This window comes from Stegostoma tigrinum, chromosome 9 (assembly GCF_030684315.1).
Source record: "Stegostoma tigrinum isolate sSteTig4 chromosome 9, sSteTig4.hap1, whole genome shotgun sequence".
Taxonomy (NCBI): domain Eukaryota; kingdom Metazoa; phylum Chordata; class Chondrichthyes; order Orectolobiformes; family Stegostomatidae; genus Stegostoma; species Stegostoma tigrinum.
In genome coordinates, this window is record NC_081362.1 from 86734307 (window position 1) to 86753764 (window position 19458).

The window sequence follows — 19458 nt, forward strand, 5'->3', positions numbered from 1 at the left end:
CAATGATGTACTGTACAAGGAAAAAAACAGCAGATATAAGACCACAAGTTTTATTGACTGTTTAATTCCAGATCTTCGTATTGTGTTGAAACCTAAAGATGGTTTTACTTTTTGTAGAGCAGAATCAGAACAAAATGTGTCACTATATTTTGTCAGTCCATTCACTGGATATACTGATGTTGTCTAAGTCTTTTATTCGCTAATATGAGCAGCATTTACGGGGTATGATAACCAAGGGCTTGAAGAGTAATGTTAGAAGATAGCGAATGATTACGTAGAGATAAGTAAGTAGCTATAAAAAAGAATAAAAACAGTGTTGATAAAAGCCAATCAGGCAGCTATGGCGCTGTAAGGGAACAGTCATAAATGCACCACAAATGATTAAAAAGGTTTTGAAGTGATTTTAAAAAATTATTACATTGGGGCTAGTGAAAGAGAACAAAGAAATGGTTAAAAAATGCTTTAAAAAAATCAGGGGAAAGCATTGTTGGCAATCTGAAAGAGCCACAGAAACAAGATGGAACTGTGAATAGCTTTTTCTAAAAGTAAGTCAATAGCTGTGTTTCTTCTCAGATTTTTTTGCAGGTCACATGCAACGCTTGTTTCAACAAGCCAAATAACAAATCATGCATAAGCCATTTTAATGTAAGTTTATTTTTCAGTAATTAGAAGCATTTATTTTGATTAAATCCCCATGAGTGATTGGCCGTCTCTTGCATAGTGGACTTATGAGCAAAACCATTTGTAAAATAAAATTTGCAGTGTCGTGATAGTAGTCTCACCAAGACTTTACGTATGAGTGATGAGAAAAGAATAGATTAACTTGTCCATATTATGACTGTTCATCTTTGCATGTGCAAGGAACAGCACAGTGACCATACATAATTGTTGGTGTTAACTAGTATTTCTTCTTGCTGTTGCTGCTAAATGCGAGGGGAAGAAAGTCAATCATTAGCGTTTTATTTTGTAAACTTTTTAATCTGTTTGTTAACTGCATAAATGTTAAAAGTAGAGTTGAGAAGTTGAATGTTCAAATGTTTTCTTTTTTTAGTTTCTAAACTATTTCAATTTAGGTGTACAACAATGGTGCGAAAATCAAATGGCTGCTTTTCTGTGTGGTGTAAGAAAATAATTACATTTACACCATACCTTTCACATGCTTTTCAATGTTTGCTGATTGTAACTGGTTGGATTGGTCCCTGCTGGCACTGTGGTCAGTAAGGAATCGAGAAACCAATTGGAATCTACATTCTTGCAGGCACAAGTACACTTCAAAGAATGCTGTAACAATGATTTATCTCAGTTATTTTTATGGGAATCAATAGGCTATGAGTTCGCTGAACTTACACTTACTTTTATAAGCCATTTTTTAACTGAACATTGGCCGATTTGGGTATTCTAGTGCTTCTAGGTATATTTATTTAAAATGTGTTACTCTGTGTTTGCTTTCAAGATGTAAGATCCTCTTTTGCTGCAAAGTGTTGGTATAATTTTACACTGCTAATCAACACAAGACCATCATTGGTTCCTTTCCCTACTTCAGGGGAATAAACATTTTAAATTTAATTTCTGCAATGCAGTAACAGTGTCCCTATTTTAGAAACTGCAAAGTGTGTTCAATAGGCCTGGGCTAATGACTTGAAGATCTGCCTCTGTCATTGCCTTTCTGGGTCTGATGCTAATTCGTTGCTGTCAAGCATTCTGCAAAATGAGGTTGGCACTGCTTATTTTTCTGAATAAAGTTTGCTAAGCAATTAGGTGAACCTATTGTCAATTATCAATCCTTTCTTAAACAAAAATTATTTATTTTGTTGTTACCAGACCAATAGAAAATTATAGAAAACTTGCACCCAGTGCATTATGATCTAAGTCCTCTGTTATCTTTGCTTATAGACAGGGTACTGAATGTACTACGCGAGTGCCTCATGTCTTCAGTGGAACAAGTCTTGGAGTATACGCTTAGGAGGTTAACGAGTGAACTTAAAACCGTAAGTGGAGATTGCAGAATACTGTCCATAATTCTCCAAGCTATTATTCGTATAAACACTGCCTTTAGGTGCTGCAAATAATGAACATATGATAAGAAAACTGATATAATTGGTAAATAGCAGCAAGCAGCAGCCAGACTCCAAGTTAGTGGAAGAGAAGTTCTTTAGATCTTTGAATTTTTTGATGCAAAAATTAATGCACAAAATGGACAAATAGAAGCTGCCTCTTCGTGATCTGAAGAAGGGCACCCCCTTCATGTGCTCCCGGTGCATGTACTCCCTGTATTCTGATACAGAGCATCCCTTCTCCCACTCCTGGTGTAGGCCTTTCTCATACTCCCAGTCCTAGCCTTTACCTTGCCTCGACAGCCCCCATCTGAGATAACAATCTTTTAGGAGGTGGTTAAGTGGTAATAATTAGGCCAGGCATTGAAGGAAATCTCCCCACTCCCCTTTCAAAATGAGGTAGAAGTGCCATTTCCATCTGTCTGTGGGGTCAGCCGCAGTTTGACGTTTCAGTCGAGCGTAGATACTCCCAACTTCCTCATCGTTCCAGCCCACATTTTGCACTTGCTTGCTGGAGATGGGGCTTGAACTTTCAACGTTTTGTCACAGAGGGGAATATTTTCAACTGAGCCAAAGCTGACACTCATTTCTGATTTGACCATTTCAACCTCAGCAAAAGTTGGAGTGTATACAATACAACCCTCTAAAGGGCTGAATCATAACTACGGGTTTCATTGGTGTGGATCAGGATCATTAAAAATTTCCAAAGCCAGCTGTAATTTGACTGAAAGACTTAAGGGGCTAAAAGGACTGCGATTTTTATGAACACTAAACTAAATTAAATAGTTTTTCAATGCAGCAAAAGTCTAGAATAAAATTTGGACAACTCGCTGCCACCTTCTTGAAGACAGCTAGGAATGAGCAATAAATGCTGGCCGAGCCAGAGAAACCCGCATCCCGTTAGTGAATTTTTAAAAAATGGATGGCTCTGTAAAGGACTTTTGCAGTAGACTGTGAAAATAAAAATGTAATTCAGTGTATATTTCGTTTGCCTATTAAATAATTTAAAGAAAAATGTTCAATTTGTAATGATAGAATATTATTCCTCATCAAGTCTGTCTGTGAATCAACAATTTAGTTGAAAACTCCATGTATTTGAACTTAATGGATTTAATTATCAAGGCTCCAGAACTTGGTATAGACTAGGGTGCAAGTTTATTTCCCCTGTGAAAACAAAACCAACTAATTTCTAGGCAAGAGAAACTGATGTTGAGTGTCTCTGCTTCTTCAACCTCTGATGATGTCTCAAAATACTTGTAATCAAGTTGCTGAAAATATTTTGACATCAAGTATGTCTGTTTCAAAGTTACAAAAATATCTTACCTGAAGTAACTATTAAACACTGACAAACTGTCCTACATTTTCATAACCTGTTGCTGCATTTTGACATTTGCAGCCATATTTTGTAAAACAGATGCCCTCTGACACTACTTGCACTTTGAATATCATATAATGACAGTATGCTTCCAAAAAACTTATCAGATGCCAATTTCTCAACCAAAGACAGACATTTTGGTTCAAATAATATTGTTTTATTTCTTGTGTGTTTTCTTGGAAATGGTACTTGGCGGGGGTGGGTGCAAGAGGTTTGCAGTTGTTGCAGACTAGAGGTAATACTTCTGTGAGCAATTTTGTAGTGAAATTGTAAGCATATGTTTAATGAGCTGCTGTTAAGAATTGTGAACAAGGAAATTCATCAAAGTACACCTTGGCCGAAGATTATTTTTTTAAACTAGGAGCAGAGAAAGTTTAGGTATGATTATTGTCTTGTTGTTTGAAGCTGTGAGCTGCTGAACAAGTATACATGAAGCTAAGTTTTCTTTTCCTCTATTATTCTAAATCCACTGTTTCTCCTTCATTCAAGGTTTCGGACCTTGACAGGTGTCATCTCTATCTTGCTGTGATGAGTGAGATAATGAATACACTTTCAGTGGTGGGCTGGGCGAGAGGCTGTTGCGTCTGGAGCTACATCTGTTCCCTTACACATGCTTCAATTCAGCATCTTCAGACTTCCAATGATGATGAGGTACTCTATCCTTCCATCGCATATATGTTTTCTGGGCGATAGCCTGTACCCCCCCATTTTTTAGGAGTGCATTCCACATCATCATAAAACACAAAGAAAATATTATTTTTGCCTCCCCTTTTGTACATTTCCTTAAACATATCGTAGATATTTACAGCAGAGAAAGAGACCATTTAGTCTGTTGTCTCTGTACCAATCAACAAAGAGATGACTGCATTAATTCTATTATCCACCTCTTGGTCCAAAGGTCTGGAAGCTAAGACAACACAAGTGAACATCTGAGTACTGCTTAAATATTTGCAGAGTTTGTGATTCAACCACCCTTTTGGAAAATAATTTCCAGTCTTGAGTGCAATCATTTCTCGTCAACTCCTTTCTTGGCCTTTTCCCTCTTTCCATAAATCTATACCCTCAATTGTTGAGCCCTCTTGTGATGGAAAACGTGCTGCCTTATAGACCTTATCAATTCCTCTCAATCTTGTACAGCTCTGTCAGGTTCTTCAACCGTCACAGGTTTAACGAAAGTTAGTCCAGCCTGTTGAATCTTTCCTCATAACCCAGGTAGCATCCTGGTGAGTCTCCACTGCACTGTCTCTATTGCAAACACATCCTTCCTATAATGTGTTGACGGCACATTCCAGTTGTGGTCGAGTGGCATTTTATATTGTTCTAGCATAACCTTTTGTATTCGTTGTTTTGGCTAATGACGGCCAATATCCATGTGTATTTTTAACTATGTCATCTACCTGCCTGCTAGCATCAGGATATCCACACCAAAGTCCCTTTGATCTTCTTTATTTTCCAAAGATGTATCCCTTCCAAATCCCTCCCTTTTCTGAGACAGCAGGAACTGCAGATGCTGGAGAACCTGAGACAACAAGGTATAGAGCTGGACGAACACAGCAGGCCAAGCATCATGGGAGCAGGAAGGCTTCCTTTTTCTGGGTTGAACTCCTTTTGCCACGCCCCAGTGGAGCAGCCCATGGATATCATCCTGCAGTTTACAGCTATCCTCCCTATTTAGCAGCACACCATTTTTAATGTCATTTGTGAATTTTTTGATCTGTATCGTTTAAGTCTATGTCATTAACGTACACCACGAACAGCAAGGTCCAGTACTGAGTCCTGTGGAAACACACCACTGGAAGCAGATTTTTAGTTACGGAAACATCCCTGTACCATCAATTTAATTGAAAACTCCATGTATTTGGACTTAATGGATTTAATTAGCAAGGCTCCAGAAGTTGTTTTAAACAGGGTGCAAGTTTGTTTCCCCTTCAAAACAAAACCAACTAATTTCTAAGCTAGAGAAACTGATGTTGAGTGCCTCTGTTTCTTCAACCCTCGATCACGTCTCAAAATACTTTTAATCAAGTTCCTCAAAAAATTTTGTGACATCGGGTATGCTTGTTTCAAAGTTAGAAAAATATCTTACCTGAAATAACTAATAAACACTGACAAACTATCCTACATACCCTCTGCTTCCTGCCTGTCAGCCACTTTTGAATTCAACATGCTGCCTTGCCTTAGAACTCATAGGCTCTTACTTTCTTGACCACTCTACCAAAACAGACCCTATCTAAACCCCTGCTAAAGATTGTGTTGCCTGCTTCCAATGCATTAATCTCATCAACACTCGTGGTTACCTAACTTAAAATGGCTAACCAAGCAAGTTAGAGTATATTAAGTTGAAATACCTCTGAAGACTGGGCTAGATCTAGTAAAAGAGGACTGAAAAAATGATAGACTATTAACTACAAGGGCAAACTGGGAGGAATATCAAAACTGACAATAAGAACTTCTTTCTCTCTATAAAAGGGAGCGGTGAGGTCAAAGTGGCCCCTTAAAAAATGAAGAGCCTTACGGGGAGCACTGAAATAGCAAAGGAGTTAAACAGATATTTTATCTCAGTCTTTACAGTGGAACCTTCCATTAATACTAAATAATACGTTGGAGGAATTAAGGACTGATGCCATCACCAGAGAAGTAGGATTAGACAAATTAATGGAGCTAAAGGCAGACAGGTCCCCTGAGCCTTATGGCTTACATCCTAAGATCCTAGAATAGCTACAGAGATAATGGATGCATTGGTTGTAATTTTCTAAGAGGAGAAGCACCGGAGGATTGGAAAACTACCAAAGTGACACCCCTGTTCAGAAAAGGAGGGAGGTAAAAAGCAGGTCATTATAAGCCTATTAGCCTAACATGTCTGGTTGAAGAACGTTGGAATCAATTATTAAGAAAGTACTAGCAGAATATTTGGAAACCATAATCTAAGCAAGTAGAGTCAGTATGGCTTCATGACAGGACAGCAGTGGCTGTCTAATTTATTAGAGTTTTTCAAGGAAGTCTGAACCAGAATGGATGGTGGGGAACTAGTAAATGTGTTGTATTGGACTTTTGCAAGATGTTTGACAAGGTACCTCACTGAATGTTAAGACTGAAGATACGAGCCTGGTATTGGCATGGATGGAGAACTGACTCATAGGCAGGAGTGAGGAGAAAGGGCTCTTTTTCAGCTTGGTGACCCACGACCAGTGGGATTCCACGGATATCAGTACTGCAACTGCTGCTGTTCACAATAAAGCAATGACTTCGAGGAAGGAAGCACATGTACAGTAGACAAAGTTGCAGATGACAAAAATAGGTAGAAAGGCAAGTTGTGAGAAAGATACAAGCAGTTTACAAAGAGGAACTTGCAACGCAAAGGAACTTTAGGATACTTTTGCATGAAAGAAGGCTGGAACATGTGTAGTAGGTAATCAGGAAGGCTCATGGAATGTTGGCCCTTATTTCTAAGGAGTAGAGATGTCTTACTGAAACTGTATAAGGTGCTGGTGAGACCACCAACAGATTACCTCTCTATCAGGCCAACTTTTCTGAGTTATTCTCTTGCTATTTACATTTTTTAAAAACCCCTTTTATGATTTGCTTCGTTCTATCCACTAGTGTTTTCTCATGCAGTCTCTCAGTTTTCTGAGTTTCTTTTTTAAGTTCCCTTTGCACTTTTTTTAATAACCTGTAGGAAGTCTACCATATTGAACCCTTTGGTACCTGATATATGTTCTAGTTATTGTCCCTCTGATTAGAAACAGTTTTGCATACATATATTATGTACATACCTGAAATAGTAAGAAAAAATGTCAATGTGCCTTTGCTAAAGGCGGAGAGTTTTAAAACAACTTATTTAAAGAGAATGAGTCAACTGTGTGACAGCCCCAGAAGACCATGGGCTACTTTTTCATTACAGAGAAATGACCTGTGGTTAATGTAACCTGAGCGTCACCATATCTCAGGCGAGGGACTAGGCTGAGGAGGCAGAGTTTCGTCATGACCTCAGTCAGTATGGGAGTTGAGCCTGCTAAGTCAACCAGATCCCCTATGGGATAATATAAATATATTTATTTACACATTTAATAATAGGACAGTGCTCATTCTTTATTTGTACAAAGCTCAGAAAGACATACAAGAGTTCAATTCAAGAATCCACCTCAAAATAAAAATAAAATTTAAATTGAAAAAAAATCCCACAAATTCAACCTGTGTTTGGGACTGATGATAATAACTTCAAACATTCTCCGCCTTTTATTCCCAGATGTTTTTGTTTTGCTGTGTCTAATTAGATTAGATTTCCTACAGTGTGGAGACAGGCCCTTCGGCCCAACAAGTCCACACCGCCCCTTGGAGCATCCCACCCACACACCCCTGAAATTTAGCATGGCCACTCCACCAAGCCCGCACATCTTTGGACTGTGGGAGGAAACCGGAGCATCTGGAGGAAACCCACGCAGACACGGGGAGAATGTGCAAACTCCACACAGACAGTTGCCCGAGGCTGGAATCGAACCCAGGTCCCTAGTGCTGTGAAGATGCAGTGCTAACCACTGAGTCACCATGCTGCCCATCATTGCTGTGATTATACTTTGCGTGTTGACTGTCTTTTGCATAATTAACTTCTTTATCTGTCCTCCTTTTGTTTTCCCTCATGTAAAACTTTATGAAATCTCTGGAGAGCACCTTGAACACACGCTGTCTTAAGACTGGTATCATTTGCTGAAATCCTTGAATGTACAAAGCAGCCAAAATGCATTCTGCAATAATTACACTTCTGAACTTAAAAGTTGTTTACTAATTTTAACAAATAATTGGCAAATAGACAAAAGCACAAATTCAGAGCATGATACAGCATTGGAGGAGGCTATTTAGTTTATGTTGCCTTTCTTAGTTCCACTTCCCTACTTGCTGTCAGAACCCTTGCAGTTTTTGCCTTGATGTGTTCTTTTGCCCTAACAAAACATTGTACGAAGCTGCTACTTTAGTTTTATGCAATGCACAGTAGTAATCATTTCACCCAGGCCAATGGCCATATTATCTGATCAAAAGGAATCGAATATTTTAAGGACAACAACTTAATGTTGGGTGAAATCATGACTAACAGTCAAGTTCTCTAGTGTGGGACATCACAAAGCTTGAAGAAAATAAGAGATAAGGTACATTAGTAATTACCATTCCACACTGTAGAGATTCTATGATTTCAAGGTGCTTCACAGAGCATTACAAAGTAACATTTTACTCCAAGGTGCACAAGAAAGGCTGGTTGTGAGTTAGTTTTATATACTGCTGAAAGAGGTGATTGATGATGGGGAGTAGTGGTTTAGGAAGAATTTGGAGCTGGGATTTCTTGGAGTTGTTGGACTGGAGGAGATTGCAAAGATAAGGAGGGCCAAGGCCATGGAACAATTTGAAAACCAGGATGAGAATTTTAAAATTGAGGCATTGCTTAACCTAGAAAGTTGAATTGGATGAAATAAAAATTGAAGCAAGAATTTTGTCTGTTAAGTTGTGCTCGGGCCACAACCTTTCATAATATATCTAAAAGTCACCAAGTTTTTGGATGGCACAAAATAGGTAGAGAGGCAAGTGGTGAAGATGGCACAGTTCATAGAGGGATGTAGACAAGTTAAGTGAGTGGGCAAAATCTTTGTAGATGGAATGTGCTGTGGGAAAATGTGAAGTTATGCTTTTTGTCAGGAAGAAAAGAAAAGCTTGAATATCAGAAGGAAAACTGCAGAAATCTGCGGCACAAAGGGATTCGGGTATCCTAATGCACTAATCACTTCAAGTCAAAGGGTATTAAGGAAGGCGAATGGACTGTTGACCTTTATTTCAAAGGGAATGGAGTATTACTATAGGAATTTATTTGTAAAACTGTAGAAAGCACTTGGAATACAAGGAATAGTATTGGCCCCCTTACCAAAGGAAAGATATGTCGGCATTGGAAAGCATCCCAGAGAACATTCACTTCATTTATCCTGTGTAGATTGAGATTTCCTTGTGAGGAAGTGTTAAGTAGTTTAGGTTTATACCCACTAGAATATAGAACAATGAGAGGAGATCTGACTGAAACATATAACATTCCTAGGGGACTTGGAGGGTAGATGTGGAGAGGTTGTTTCCCATGTGGGAAAGTCTAGGATAAAATGGCATAATTTCAATGTAAGGCTTTAAGAAAGAGATGAGGAGGAATTTTTATTGCGAAGGTGGTGAAGCTGTTTTGTTTTTAAACCTTAGAGGGCTGTCAATGTTGCATTCAAAGCTTAGAGAGACAGATTTTTAACTAATAAGCACTCAAGGTTAAGAGGAAATGGCAGAAAAGTGGATTTAAGGATTATCAGATCAGCCATGGTTCTATTGAACCAACTTGATGGGCTGAGTGACTGACATCTGCTCCTATGTGCCATAGTCTGAAGCAGTTTCATGTGGTGTACATTAGAAGTGTAATGAATTAGTGTTAGGATGTTGCATTTTCTAGTTTTATATACTGATTGTTCTCTTTGGACATGTAGGCTTAAGAAAATCCTGTTTAGAAGTCCAAAAAGAGATGCGGGAAAATACCTGAAAGCACATGAAATTGCTTTGAACTGTCCTGTATTTGGCAGTTTTTCAGTTTGCTTCTGCAAATTTACTTTATTTGCAAACTACTTTAAATTCACTTACTTTTCTAAATAAGTCATTTCAGAATGCCTTGCCCGTGACCCCTGCAGTTGTAGAGAACTTTCCAGATCCTTTGTATTTCCCCAATTATGAGGTCCTTAGAAAGGGTGAGTTGGAGTTGGAGACTGGGAAATGTGTGAAATATGCATTGTAATAGGAAGAATGAGGAGATGCATTATGAACTTAGAGGCAACATTTAAAGAGGTACAGAAACAGAAGAACAATGGACTCTTGAAATCTTACCTATGACTGAGGTCAGTCTAACCAACCTTTAATTCCCTGTCTTCAGCCTCTCTCCTTTCATAAGCGGGCTGTTACATTAGCTATTTTCCAGTCCTCTGGCAACCTCCCTGACTCCGGTGATTCCTAAAAGATCACTACCAATGCCTCCACAATATCTTCAGCTATTTCCTTCAGAACTCTGAGATGTAGTCCATCTGGTTTGGGTGATTTATCCACCTTCATACCATTCAGCTTCCGTAGCACCTTCTCCATAGGAATGGCTACTGCACTTGCCTCTGCCCTCTAATTCTTATGAAGTCCTGCTGCTTCCACCATGAAGGCTGATGCAAAGTATCTGTTTAGTTCCTCTGCCATTTTATTGCTCCCCATTATTATTTCTTTATCCTCATTTTCCAGTGTCCATTGTCCATTCTTGCCTCTCTTTTACCTTTTTGTATATCTTTTTAAAAGAAAAAGCTGTTGTGGTCTTATATTTAATGTTTAGCTTAGCCTCATATTTAATCTTTTCCCCCTCATTGCTTTTTTAGTTATCCTGTGCTGGTTTTTAAAAGTTTCCCAATCCTCAGGCTTCCTACTAATCTTCACCACATTGTATGCTTTTTCTGTGACATTTATGCTGTCCCTGACTTACCTTGTCAGTTGTGGTTGCCGCATCCTCCCCTTTAGTATGTTTCTTTTTCCTTGAGATGAATTTCTGCTGTGCCTCCCAAACTATTCTCAGAAACTCCTACCATTGCTGCTCCACCATCTTCCCTGCTAGGCTCCCCTTCCAAACAACTCTGGCCAGCTCCTCTGTCATGCCTTTGTGGTTACAGTTATTCAATTATAATGTTGTTACACTTAATTCTGGCTTCTCTCTCTTGAACTGCAAGGTGAGTTCTGTCATATTGTGGTCACTGCCCCTTAGGGGTTCCTTCACCTTCAGGTCTGTAATCAAGTCTACCTGATTATACATCACCAAGTCCAGAATTACCTGTTCCCTACTGGGCAGGGGAAGCAATTTTTGGATGGGAACAGATGGAAGTCCCTGAGGCAGCACCCCATCCAAAATTGAATCATCTGCTGCATCTAGTCCTGATTGCAGCAAAATCTTCCAGGCACAGATGAGTATTAATAGTCATGTGTATGTCTACCAGATCCCTACCAAACAACCCAATTGGCGGACGTAGTCGTCTTTGCCTTGAAGACCAACAAGAAACAAAACTTGTTGGATATTCTCTTTGGACGGGTATGCTTGAAAAAGTGATGCAATCATTTAAACCTCCAAAAGAATAAGTGACAGAACATCTATAAATACTTAAACGCATTGAACTCTGCAAAGCATAATTTCTGCTTCTTTATTTGGCAGTTGTCTGCCTGTGCAGATTTATTCCATCCTATCCTCTTATTAAAATAAATTATTTTAAAAATCTCTTGCCTTGTGGTCCTTTCATGGTAAAGAACGTGCCCCTGTAACTTTGTAATTCACTAAATGACGTCTGAATGCGTAAATGCCTATGTTAAAGCATTTTTTTAACATGTGCTTATTTCAATTTGAGTTTTTTTGTCCAGTACCGTTATTAAAAGCATTGAGGTGTTTTCAGATATGTGAGAATCTCCCTGTTAGCATGTGCTAGGAGCATACGTATAGAGTAATGTTCCACTCATTTCCACCTTTCATCGCTCTCCCTCTCACTTGCTTTCACAGCCAAGATTGGAAACTTGGGAACTGAGGACATAGCATGTCCCCAATTATGGTATGGTGGATGATTATATTTCTAAAATTTTCATTTTTGAACAAACCCACTTCGAGTTTTTGTTTTAAAAATTGCCCTGTCAATATCTTGAAGACCCTGCTATTTCAGCTAATCACCTGGCCTTTCATATAATCTCCCAAACTGGATTCTGTCTTTTATCTTCCCCTTGCTTGGATGCCTCCTGCAAAATGCATTCAACAAATTGCACTCAGGAGTCCCAACTTGCTCAGTTCCTTTGGCTCGATTACCCCTTTGAGAATTCTTTGCTATCTTTGTCTGACTCAAAAACCACTTTTTTACTTCTCTGACCTTTCTACCTGTGGCAGTGAATATTTGATGTTCTTCCAGCTGGCATGAAAGTGATCATATCTCCACTCTTCCCTTTTGTGAGGCCCATAAAACATCTTGGTTCAATAAGTCATACTTTTCCATCTCCTTTAAAAATGTTTTGCTTATTGCACACAAAATCTCAGCTTCTCAATCACCTGATGTCTTGATGTGTAAAATGAGTTTGTTTTTGTACCAATTTGTGTGAAGTTATTTATAGAACTGTTTATTGGGAAACTGGATAATTTTCTTCCATTTTATAATAGGCAATTTCTTCATGTTTCTCTGAAGTATAGCCAGCTGCTTACTGCCTCTTACCTTTTTGGCTTCACCTTCATCTTCCATTAATAAACTTATCTTGGCTTTAATCAGTCTCTTCCATTTGTAAAACTGTTTTGAAAAACCTGTAGTTGGTGGGCAGAAGTTCTCGGAAGTTTCTCTCTGACTGTGGATGCAATTAAGTTACCTGCAGCTACCTTTCCTTATGAAATCATCATTCATTGGGAGTTTGATGATTGACTTTAGGAAGAATTGAACTGTGTCTACAATCAGTGGTAGAAGGGGTGCCACGGTGTCTCAGTGGCTAGCACTGCTGCCTTGCAGCACCAGGGGCCCAGGCTCAATTCCCCCCTCATGCAACTGTCTGTGTGGGGTTTGTGCATTTGTCACATGTCTGCATGGGTTTCCTCTGCTTGCTCTAGTTTCCTCCCGCAGCCCAAAGATGTGCAGGCTAGGTGGATTGGCCACGCTAATTTGCTTATAGCGTTTAGGAATGCATAGATTAGGTGGGTTCTGGAGAATGGGTCTGGGTGGGATACTCTGAGGGTCGCTGTCGACTGACGGGCCTGTTTCCATACTGTTATGTTTCCATAGAGTAGGGATTCTATGAAGATACAAAGAATTGTGGGGAATCTGTAGTATCAGCAGTTTTTAGCTGTCTATTCCAGACTGTCTGAAAATAAATGTTTTTGGGAAATATATTGCTGTTCCTTAACTGCCGTAGGGTCAAAATTCTGGAATTCCTTCTTAGTAGCATTTTAGGTCCACTGACAGCGCATGGACTGCAGCAGTTCAAGAAGGCAACTCACCACCACCTTCTCAAGGGTAGCTAGGGATAGGCAATAAATGCTGGCCCAGCCGGCAAAGCCCATTATCTCACGACTGAATGAAAAAACTTTCTTTGTGAATTGCAGTTATGTTATCCAACATGCAAAATTATGCAGCTTCTGATTACCACCTCATCGCAGGGTAATAGTGGTGTCATGGTCATGTTGCTGGACCCACAATCCCAGGCTAATGCTCTGAGGACATGGGTTCAAAAGTCACCGTGTCAAATGCTGAAGCTTGAATTCAATTTTCAAATCTTGAATGAAAAGCTTGCCTAGAGTCACCATGTAACCACAATCGATTGCCATAAAAACCTGCCTGGTTCACTAATACCCTTTAGGGAAGGGAATCTGCTATCCTTACCTGGACTGGCTGACAGGGATTGATAATAAATGCTGGCCTAGCCAATGGCACCCTGATCCCATGAATGAACAGAAAGAAGAAAAAGGGCAGTTAGAACAAGCAATAAAAGCTGGACTAGCCAGCAACAACCTCATCCATGAATGAATATTGTTTCTAAAATAAACAAATGTGAATGTTAACAGAGTTCAGCTGAAGAAACATAAATTCTGTTTTGCCTTTTATCACAGGTTCTGAAACTAAGACAACAGATCCAAAAGGTGGTTGCTAGAGCTTCTTTGGCTTGGATTTGCAAGATTAACGCCCAGTATCCAGAGCTGCTGCTAGACTCCCTTGATGCTGTCAAAACATTGGCCAAATCTGTTTTAATTGGTCCCTTCAACAAGAAACTCGAGAAACCTTTCTGCAATGAAGAAGACAGTGGGTAAGAGAAGGGAAAAATTTACTATCTCAAGTGCGAAATTATTATGCAGGGAGGTCCAACGTGAATATTAAAAGTTCGCAGTGAATATTGGAGCAGCAGCTTAAAGTTCATGAGGTGGTGGAGGATCACAGTGCGTGTAATTTACTCATCTCTCCAAGGCATTCTATCTACTTCAAAAAATTCTAAGCAGCCTTTTCTGATATTTATTTGCAGCTTAGTTCTTCCAATTCAAATTTAACCCAAGTTAGATATCACCCTCCTCACCAGCAAGCAGCTCAGCTAACACCAACTATCGGACACGTAATCTGGTTTGGAGGTATCCAGGTTGAAACATTGTATTAATGGTTGTACTCAGTTTGGAAAGACAACTAAACTTCAGTAGATTAAGATTTGGGAGAGCTGTCTGGACAACGTCGAGAGGAATCAGTATTAGCAGACAATTGTTTTCCTACCTTGCTAATTTTAACATTGATTCTGAAGGAATTTGAGTGAGTTGCTCAAACCTTGCCACGTTCAACACACTGGACGAGCTATTGGGGAAGTTGTTGAGCGAAGGCTGTCCATATGAAGTGGAAACGCTAAGAGCTGGAGAATGATGGGACCTGCTCATGATCGGCCCAGCAGCCGCTTAGAAAGATGCAACATAAATAGTGGAATCAGAACAAACCTCCCTGTCTGCTTTCTTGAGAAGGGAAATGATACAACAACCAATCTTAGGGTGATCAACCTGCAAGCCAGATGTTTTTAATTAAATTCATGACTTGCCAGCTAATCAGAGGTTATTGTGAAATCACACATGAATATTAAGTCAACAGTGTTCTTCTATTAAAATTAAATATTCCTAGAAAAATATTATTCTGTCCCTGATAATTACCCACATTGCATGTGAGTTCTGAGTTAGTGCCAACTGTTCTCCAACTTAACCTTAGCAGAAATAAATATGCCAAGTTGTCAAGCCACCAGACAACATGCTCCAAGATAACAAAGTGTGGAGCTGGATGAGCACAGCAGGCCAAGCAGCATCTCAGGAGCACAAAAGCTGACGTTTCGGGTCTAGACCCGTCATCAGAGAGGCAACATGCTCCAGAATGGATGGTGGTTTTAAACAACAAAAATGCATTCTAGTAATAAACAATGAGTATGCATGCAATTGACATAATCACACAATCACTATTTTTTTGCTCTTAAGGTCTGCAGCTTTCAAATGTGTTTCAAAGTATTTTTCCACCTGCTACAAATCCTTCATTTTGTAAAAAATGGTTTCATCAATCACGAATCTGGAATTTTAATAACAAAAACCTGTCAGCACATACAATAACTTGAGGAATTGGCGCAATTGACACAAATTTGGTATAATGGTGCAAGAGCTAGTAAAACATATGATTTGATATTTAGTCAGGTGCAGTGTTAGCGTGGGCTAATAAGTTGAAGGCATTTATTGTTGTAACTACATGAGCTTTTGTAATTTTATAAGTGCACATGATGTCTGGTGCCATGCGATATATAAAGTCTGCCTCAGCTGATTGTTTGCACTGGTTTATAGAACATAGAACATTACAGCACAGTACAGGCCCTTCGGCCTTCGATGTTGTGCCCACCTGTCACACCAATCTGAAGCCCATCTAACCTACACTATTCCATGTACGTCCATATGCTTGTCCAATGATGACTTAAATGTACCTAAAGTTGGCGAATCTACTACCGTTGCAGGCAAAGCGTTCTATTCCCTTACTACTCTCTGAGTAAAGAAACTACCTTTGACATCTGTCCTATATCTTTCACCCCTCAATTTAAAGCTATGCACCCTCATGCTCATTGTCACCATCCTAGGAAAAAGGCTGTCCCTATCCACCCTATCTAACCCTCTGATTATTTTAAATGTCTCAATTAAGTCACCTCTCAATCTTCTTCTCTCTAACGAAAACAGCCTCAAGTCCCTCAGCCTTTCCTTGTAAGACCTTCCCTCCATACCAGGCAACATCCTAGTAAATCTCCTCTGCACCCTTTCCAAAGCTTCCACATCCTTCTTATAATGCCATGACCAGAACTGTATGCAATACTCCAAGTGCGGCCGCACCAGAGTTTTGTACAGCTACAGCATTACCTCATGGTTCCGGAATGAATAAATCTAACTTTTTTTTTGAGATACAGGACTCCTGTAAGATTTTTGGTCATGATGTGGATTGAAGGCTGTTCATTATTGTGAAAGTTTTCTCTTTGCTGTCAAATATTTTAATGGTGTTATTTTCACTTTTCTCCCAGAAGATGTTTTAAGAATAAGGGAGCAAATTCTAGGTGTTGACATTCCAGAGTGCAGCTTTGCCACGATACAAGAATTCACTTCTTGCATATTGACTGTAAAGGTCTTCAGAATAGTCTAGTTATTCCTTACTTGGTGGTTTAGGTTTCAAATTTGCAACTAGTGCCTCTCCCTCAAACACCTCATATGAATTGTTTGTCTCAAGCAGTTTATCATTACAATATGTGAATTGTGTGAAGCATTTCTGGATTTGAGGATAGGAGCATTTTATTAACAACTTTGCATTTCTCTGCTGTTATATAATTTTATGCAGCTATAAAATGCTGCATTAGTACTAAACCGTTCCTGTCTTTAAAAAAAATTTTTCTCTTGTTTAGATCTTCAGAGGATGTATTTTCAGCTGAGGGCTGGGGAAAGGTATCTACACAATACATCCATGATCAATGGGTCTGCATCCATTTTATTTTGAACAAACTTGAGCAGCCATCTGAAACTGTTGCCAACAAGAGTTGTGTGCTTTCATTAGCTGCTGTAGAAAATCCAGCACTCATTCTCCATGCGTGTGTAGAGGCACTTAACATTGTTCGATCGGACCAAGTACTTCCCATACTGCAATGCATGAAGATTCTTGTTCCGAAGGTTAGCAAGATTTAATATGACAAATATTTGACTAATAGCAACTAAGACATTTCACATTTACTCTTGCAATAAATGATTGTGCTACTTTTTCTTAACAATATAAAATATTGTCTTTTTTCTGATGGTAACCAAAAGATATGTATTTGTGGCTATGTTGTTGAAATATTTTCAGTCTTTTGAATGTCTGTAAAATGTGCCTACTGACAGTTTGAAACTGAAGAATGTGCAAACTGTAATATAGTTATACTATTGTTTGAGTGTTTACCGTGCATTTTAACCTGTTGATTTATTTAGCTTTACAGGTCAGAGGAATCTCTTTGTTCGAAATCCCTTGACCTAGCTTGGAAAGTAGTTTTGGATCTGAACAGCAACCAGCTTCATTTTTGGCCTACTTTAAATGTTTATATAAAGATTGCCTTTCATCCTCAGCTTCTCAGCATCAGTGGAGAATGTGGCATTGGAATAAAAGTGAAAGAGGTAAAATATATTTTAGCATTTGCCATTTGTTGGAAATCACCAGCGTGAAATATTATGTTATCAAATTGTAGTTCCCAGAACTATAAAAGTGCTGAAGAAGGCTATTTATCTCATCGTGGTTAAGTTGGCTTTATGTGAAAGAATTATCCAATTTGAGTTATAAAGCATTGAGAGAGGCTGTTTGGCCCATTGAGTTGCACCAGTCAAAAACAACCGCCTAACTGTTCTAATTTCATTTTCCAGCACTTGGACCACAATCCCCATGTCAAGTCTAGATGGTGTAGGGCTTAGAGGTTATCTATAGGTGATGACTGTCCCATGCATCAATTTCATTTGTCCTCTTTGATGACAGCGATCATGTGCTTGGTAGATGCCTTGTTAAGTTGTTGCAGTGTATCTTGGATAGACTGGAGTTGCTTTTATGAGAGCAGAAGAGACTGAGATGATTGAGATGTATAAAGGTATGAGGTGCATAGATAGAATTGACAGAAACTTTTCCTCTTGGTGCAGGGATCAATGATTGGGCGAAATAGATTTAAGATAATGGGCAGAAGGTTTAGACAGGAAGCGAGGAAAATGTTTTTCAGCCAGAGGCAGCTCACTCCTTAAAGGATAGTAGAGATAGAAACCCCCATAACATTTATATTATTCAGATGTACAGCTGTGATGCCAAGGCATATAAGGTTGTGGACCAAGTACTGGAAAATGAAATTTGAACAGTTGGATTGGATAGGGTCAAAAATCACGTGACACCAGATTATAGTCCAACAGGTTTATTTGAAAACACTAGCTTTCAGAGCATTGCTCCTGAGGAAGGAGCAACGCTTTGAAAGCTAGTGTTTTCAAATAAACCTGTTGGACTGTAAGCTGGCGCTCTGTGATTTTTGACCCCATCTCAACTTGGAACTGTATCACTGTCCGTTCATTGTAGCTGTCTCAATATCCTGGAACTCCCTCCCTTACAGCATAATGGATTTTCCTACACCACATACTGTCTAAGCTGTTCACCGCACCACCACCTCAAAACTATTTGGGGTGTGCACTAAGTGCTAAACGAACCAGTGATGCCCACATCCTGCAAAAGAATAAGAAATTGCTGTGTGTCCAATGCAGCAGAAAGTAGTGCTGCTGTTAAGTTGACTGCTGCGATCCATCTGTGCAAGAGTAATTGCACCCAAGACATCATGCAATTAGTGTAAAAGTGTAAAAGTTTTTGATGCTTTCAAAATGTTGCAAACCACAGCTGTCTTACCTGTGACTGAAGACCATTGTACCTGATAATAGATGAACTGTGCCAAGGCAGTTTCAGACTAACATAGCACCATTCCTAATGGGAACTAAAGGAAAATGTGAAATGACCGTTAAGAGGCACCACTGAGATTTTCAAATTGGCGGTTAATTTAAAATCATTACTTTTTTGAAGATGGTCATCACTTGGCCTGTTCATAAATTTCCAAGGAACAAGTATATCAATTTTAATTTTGACCTTTGTCATTTCCCATAATGCAGCAGTATTGTTATTCATAAATCAAACCATATATTCGGTGATTTATTACATGAGCAGTACATTGCATGTGTGCTTTTTTTTAATAAAAATTTTATTCACAGGGCGTGGGTGTCACTGGCTAAGCCAGCATTTGTTGCCCATCCCTAACTGCCCAGAGAGCAGTTGAGTAGCAACCACATTGCTGTGGGTCTGGAGTCACAGATGGGCCAGACCAGGTAAGATAGCAGATTTCCTTCCCTAAAGGACATTAGTGAACCAGATGGATTTTCCCCGACAGCAGACAGTGAATTCATGGGATTTGAAC

At 39.2% G+C, this 19458-nt stretch overlaps 1 protein-coding gene across 1 annotated transcript in view; it reads left to right on the forward strand.

Annotated features, from left to right (window-relative positions):
• The window catches only part of tarbp1 (TAR (HIV-1) RNA binding protein 1), a 183163-nt gene that overhangs the window by 65487 nt on the left and 98218 nt on the right, over positions 1-19458 (forward strand). Inside the window, exons 14-18 of the mRNA XM_048536298.2 lie at positions 1894-1988; positions 3919-4080; positions 14078-14271; positions 16909-17170; positions 17465-17647. Of these exons, the coding sequence (XP_048392255.1) occupies positions 1894-1988; positions 3919-4080; positions 14078-14271; positions 16909-17170; positions 17465-17647 (896 nt within the window). The remainder of the gene's footprint in view (positions 1-1893; positions 1989-3918; positions 4081-14077; positions 14272-16908; positions 17171-17464; positions 17648-19458) is intronic.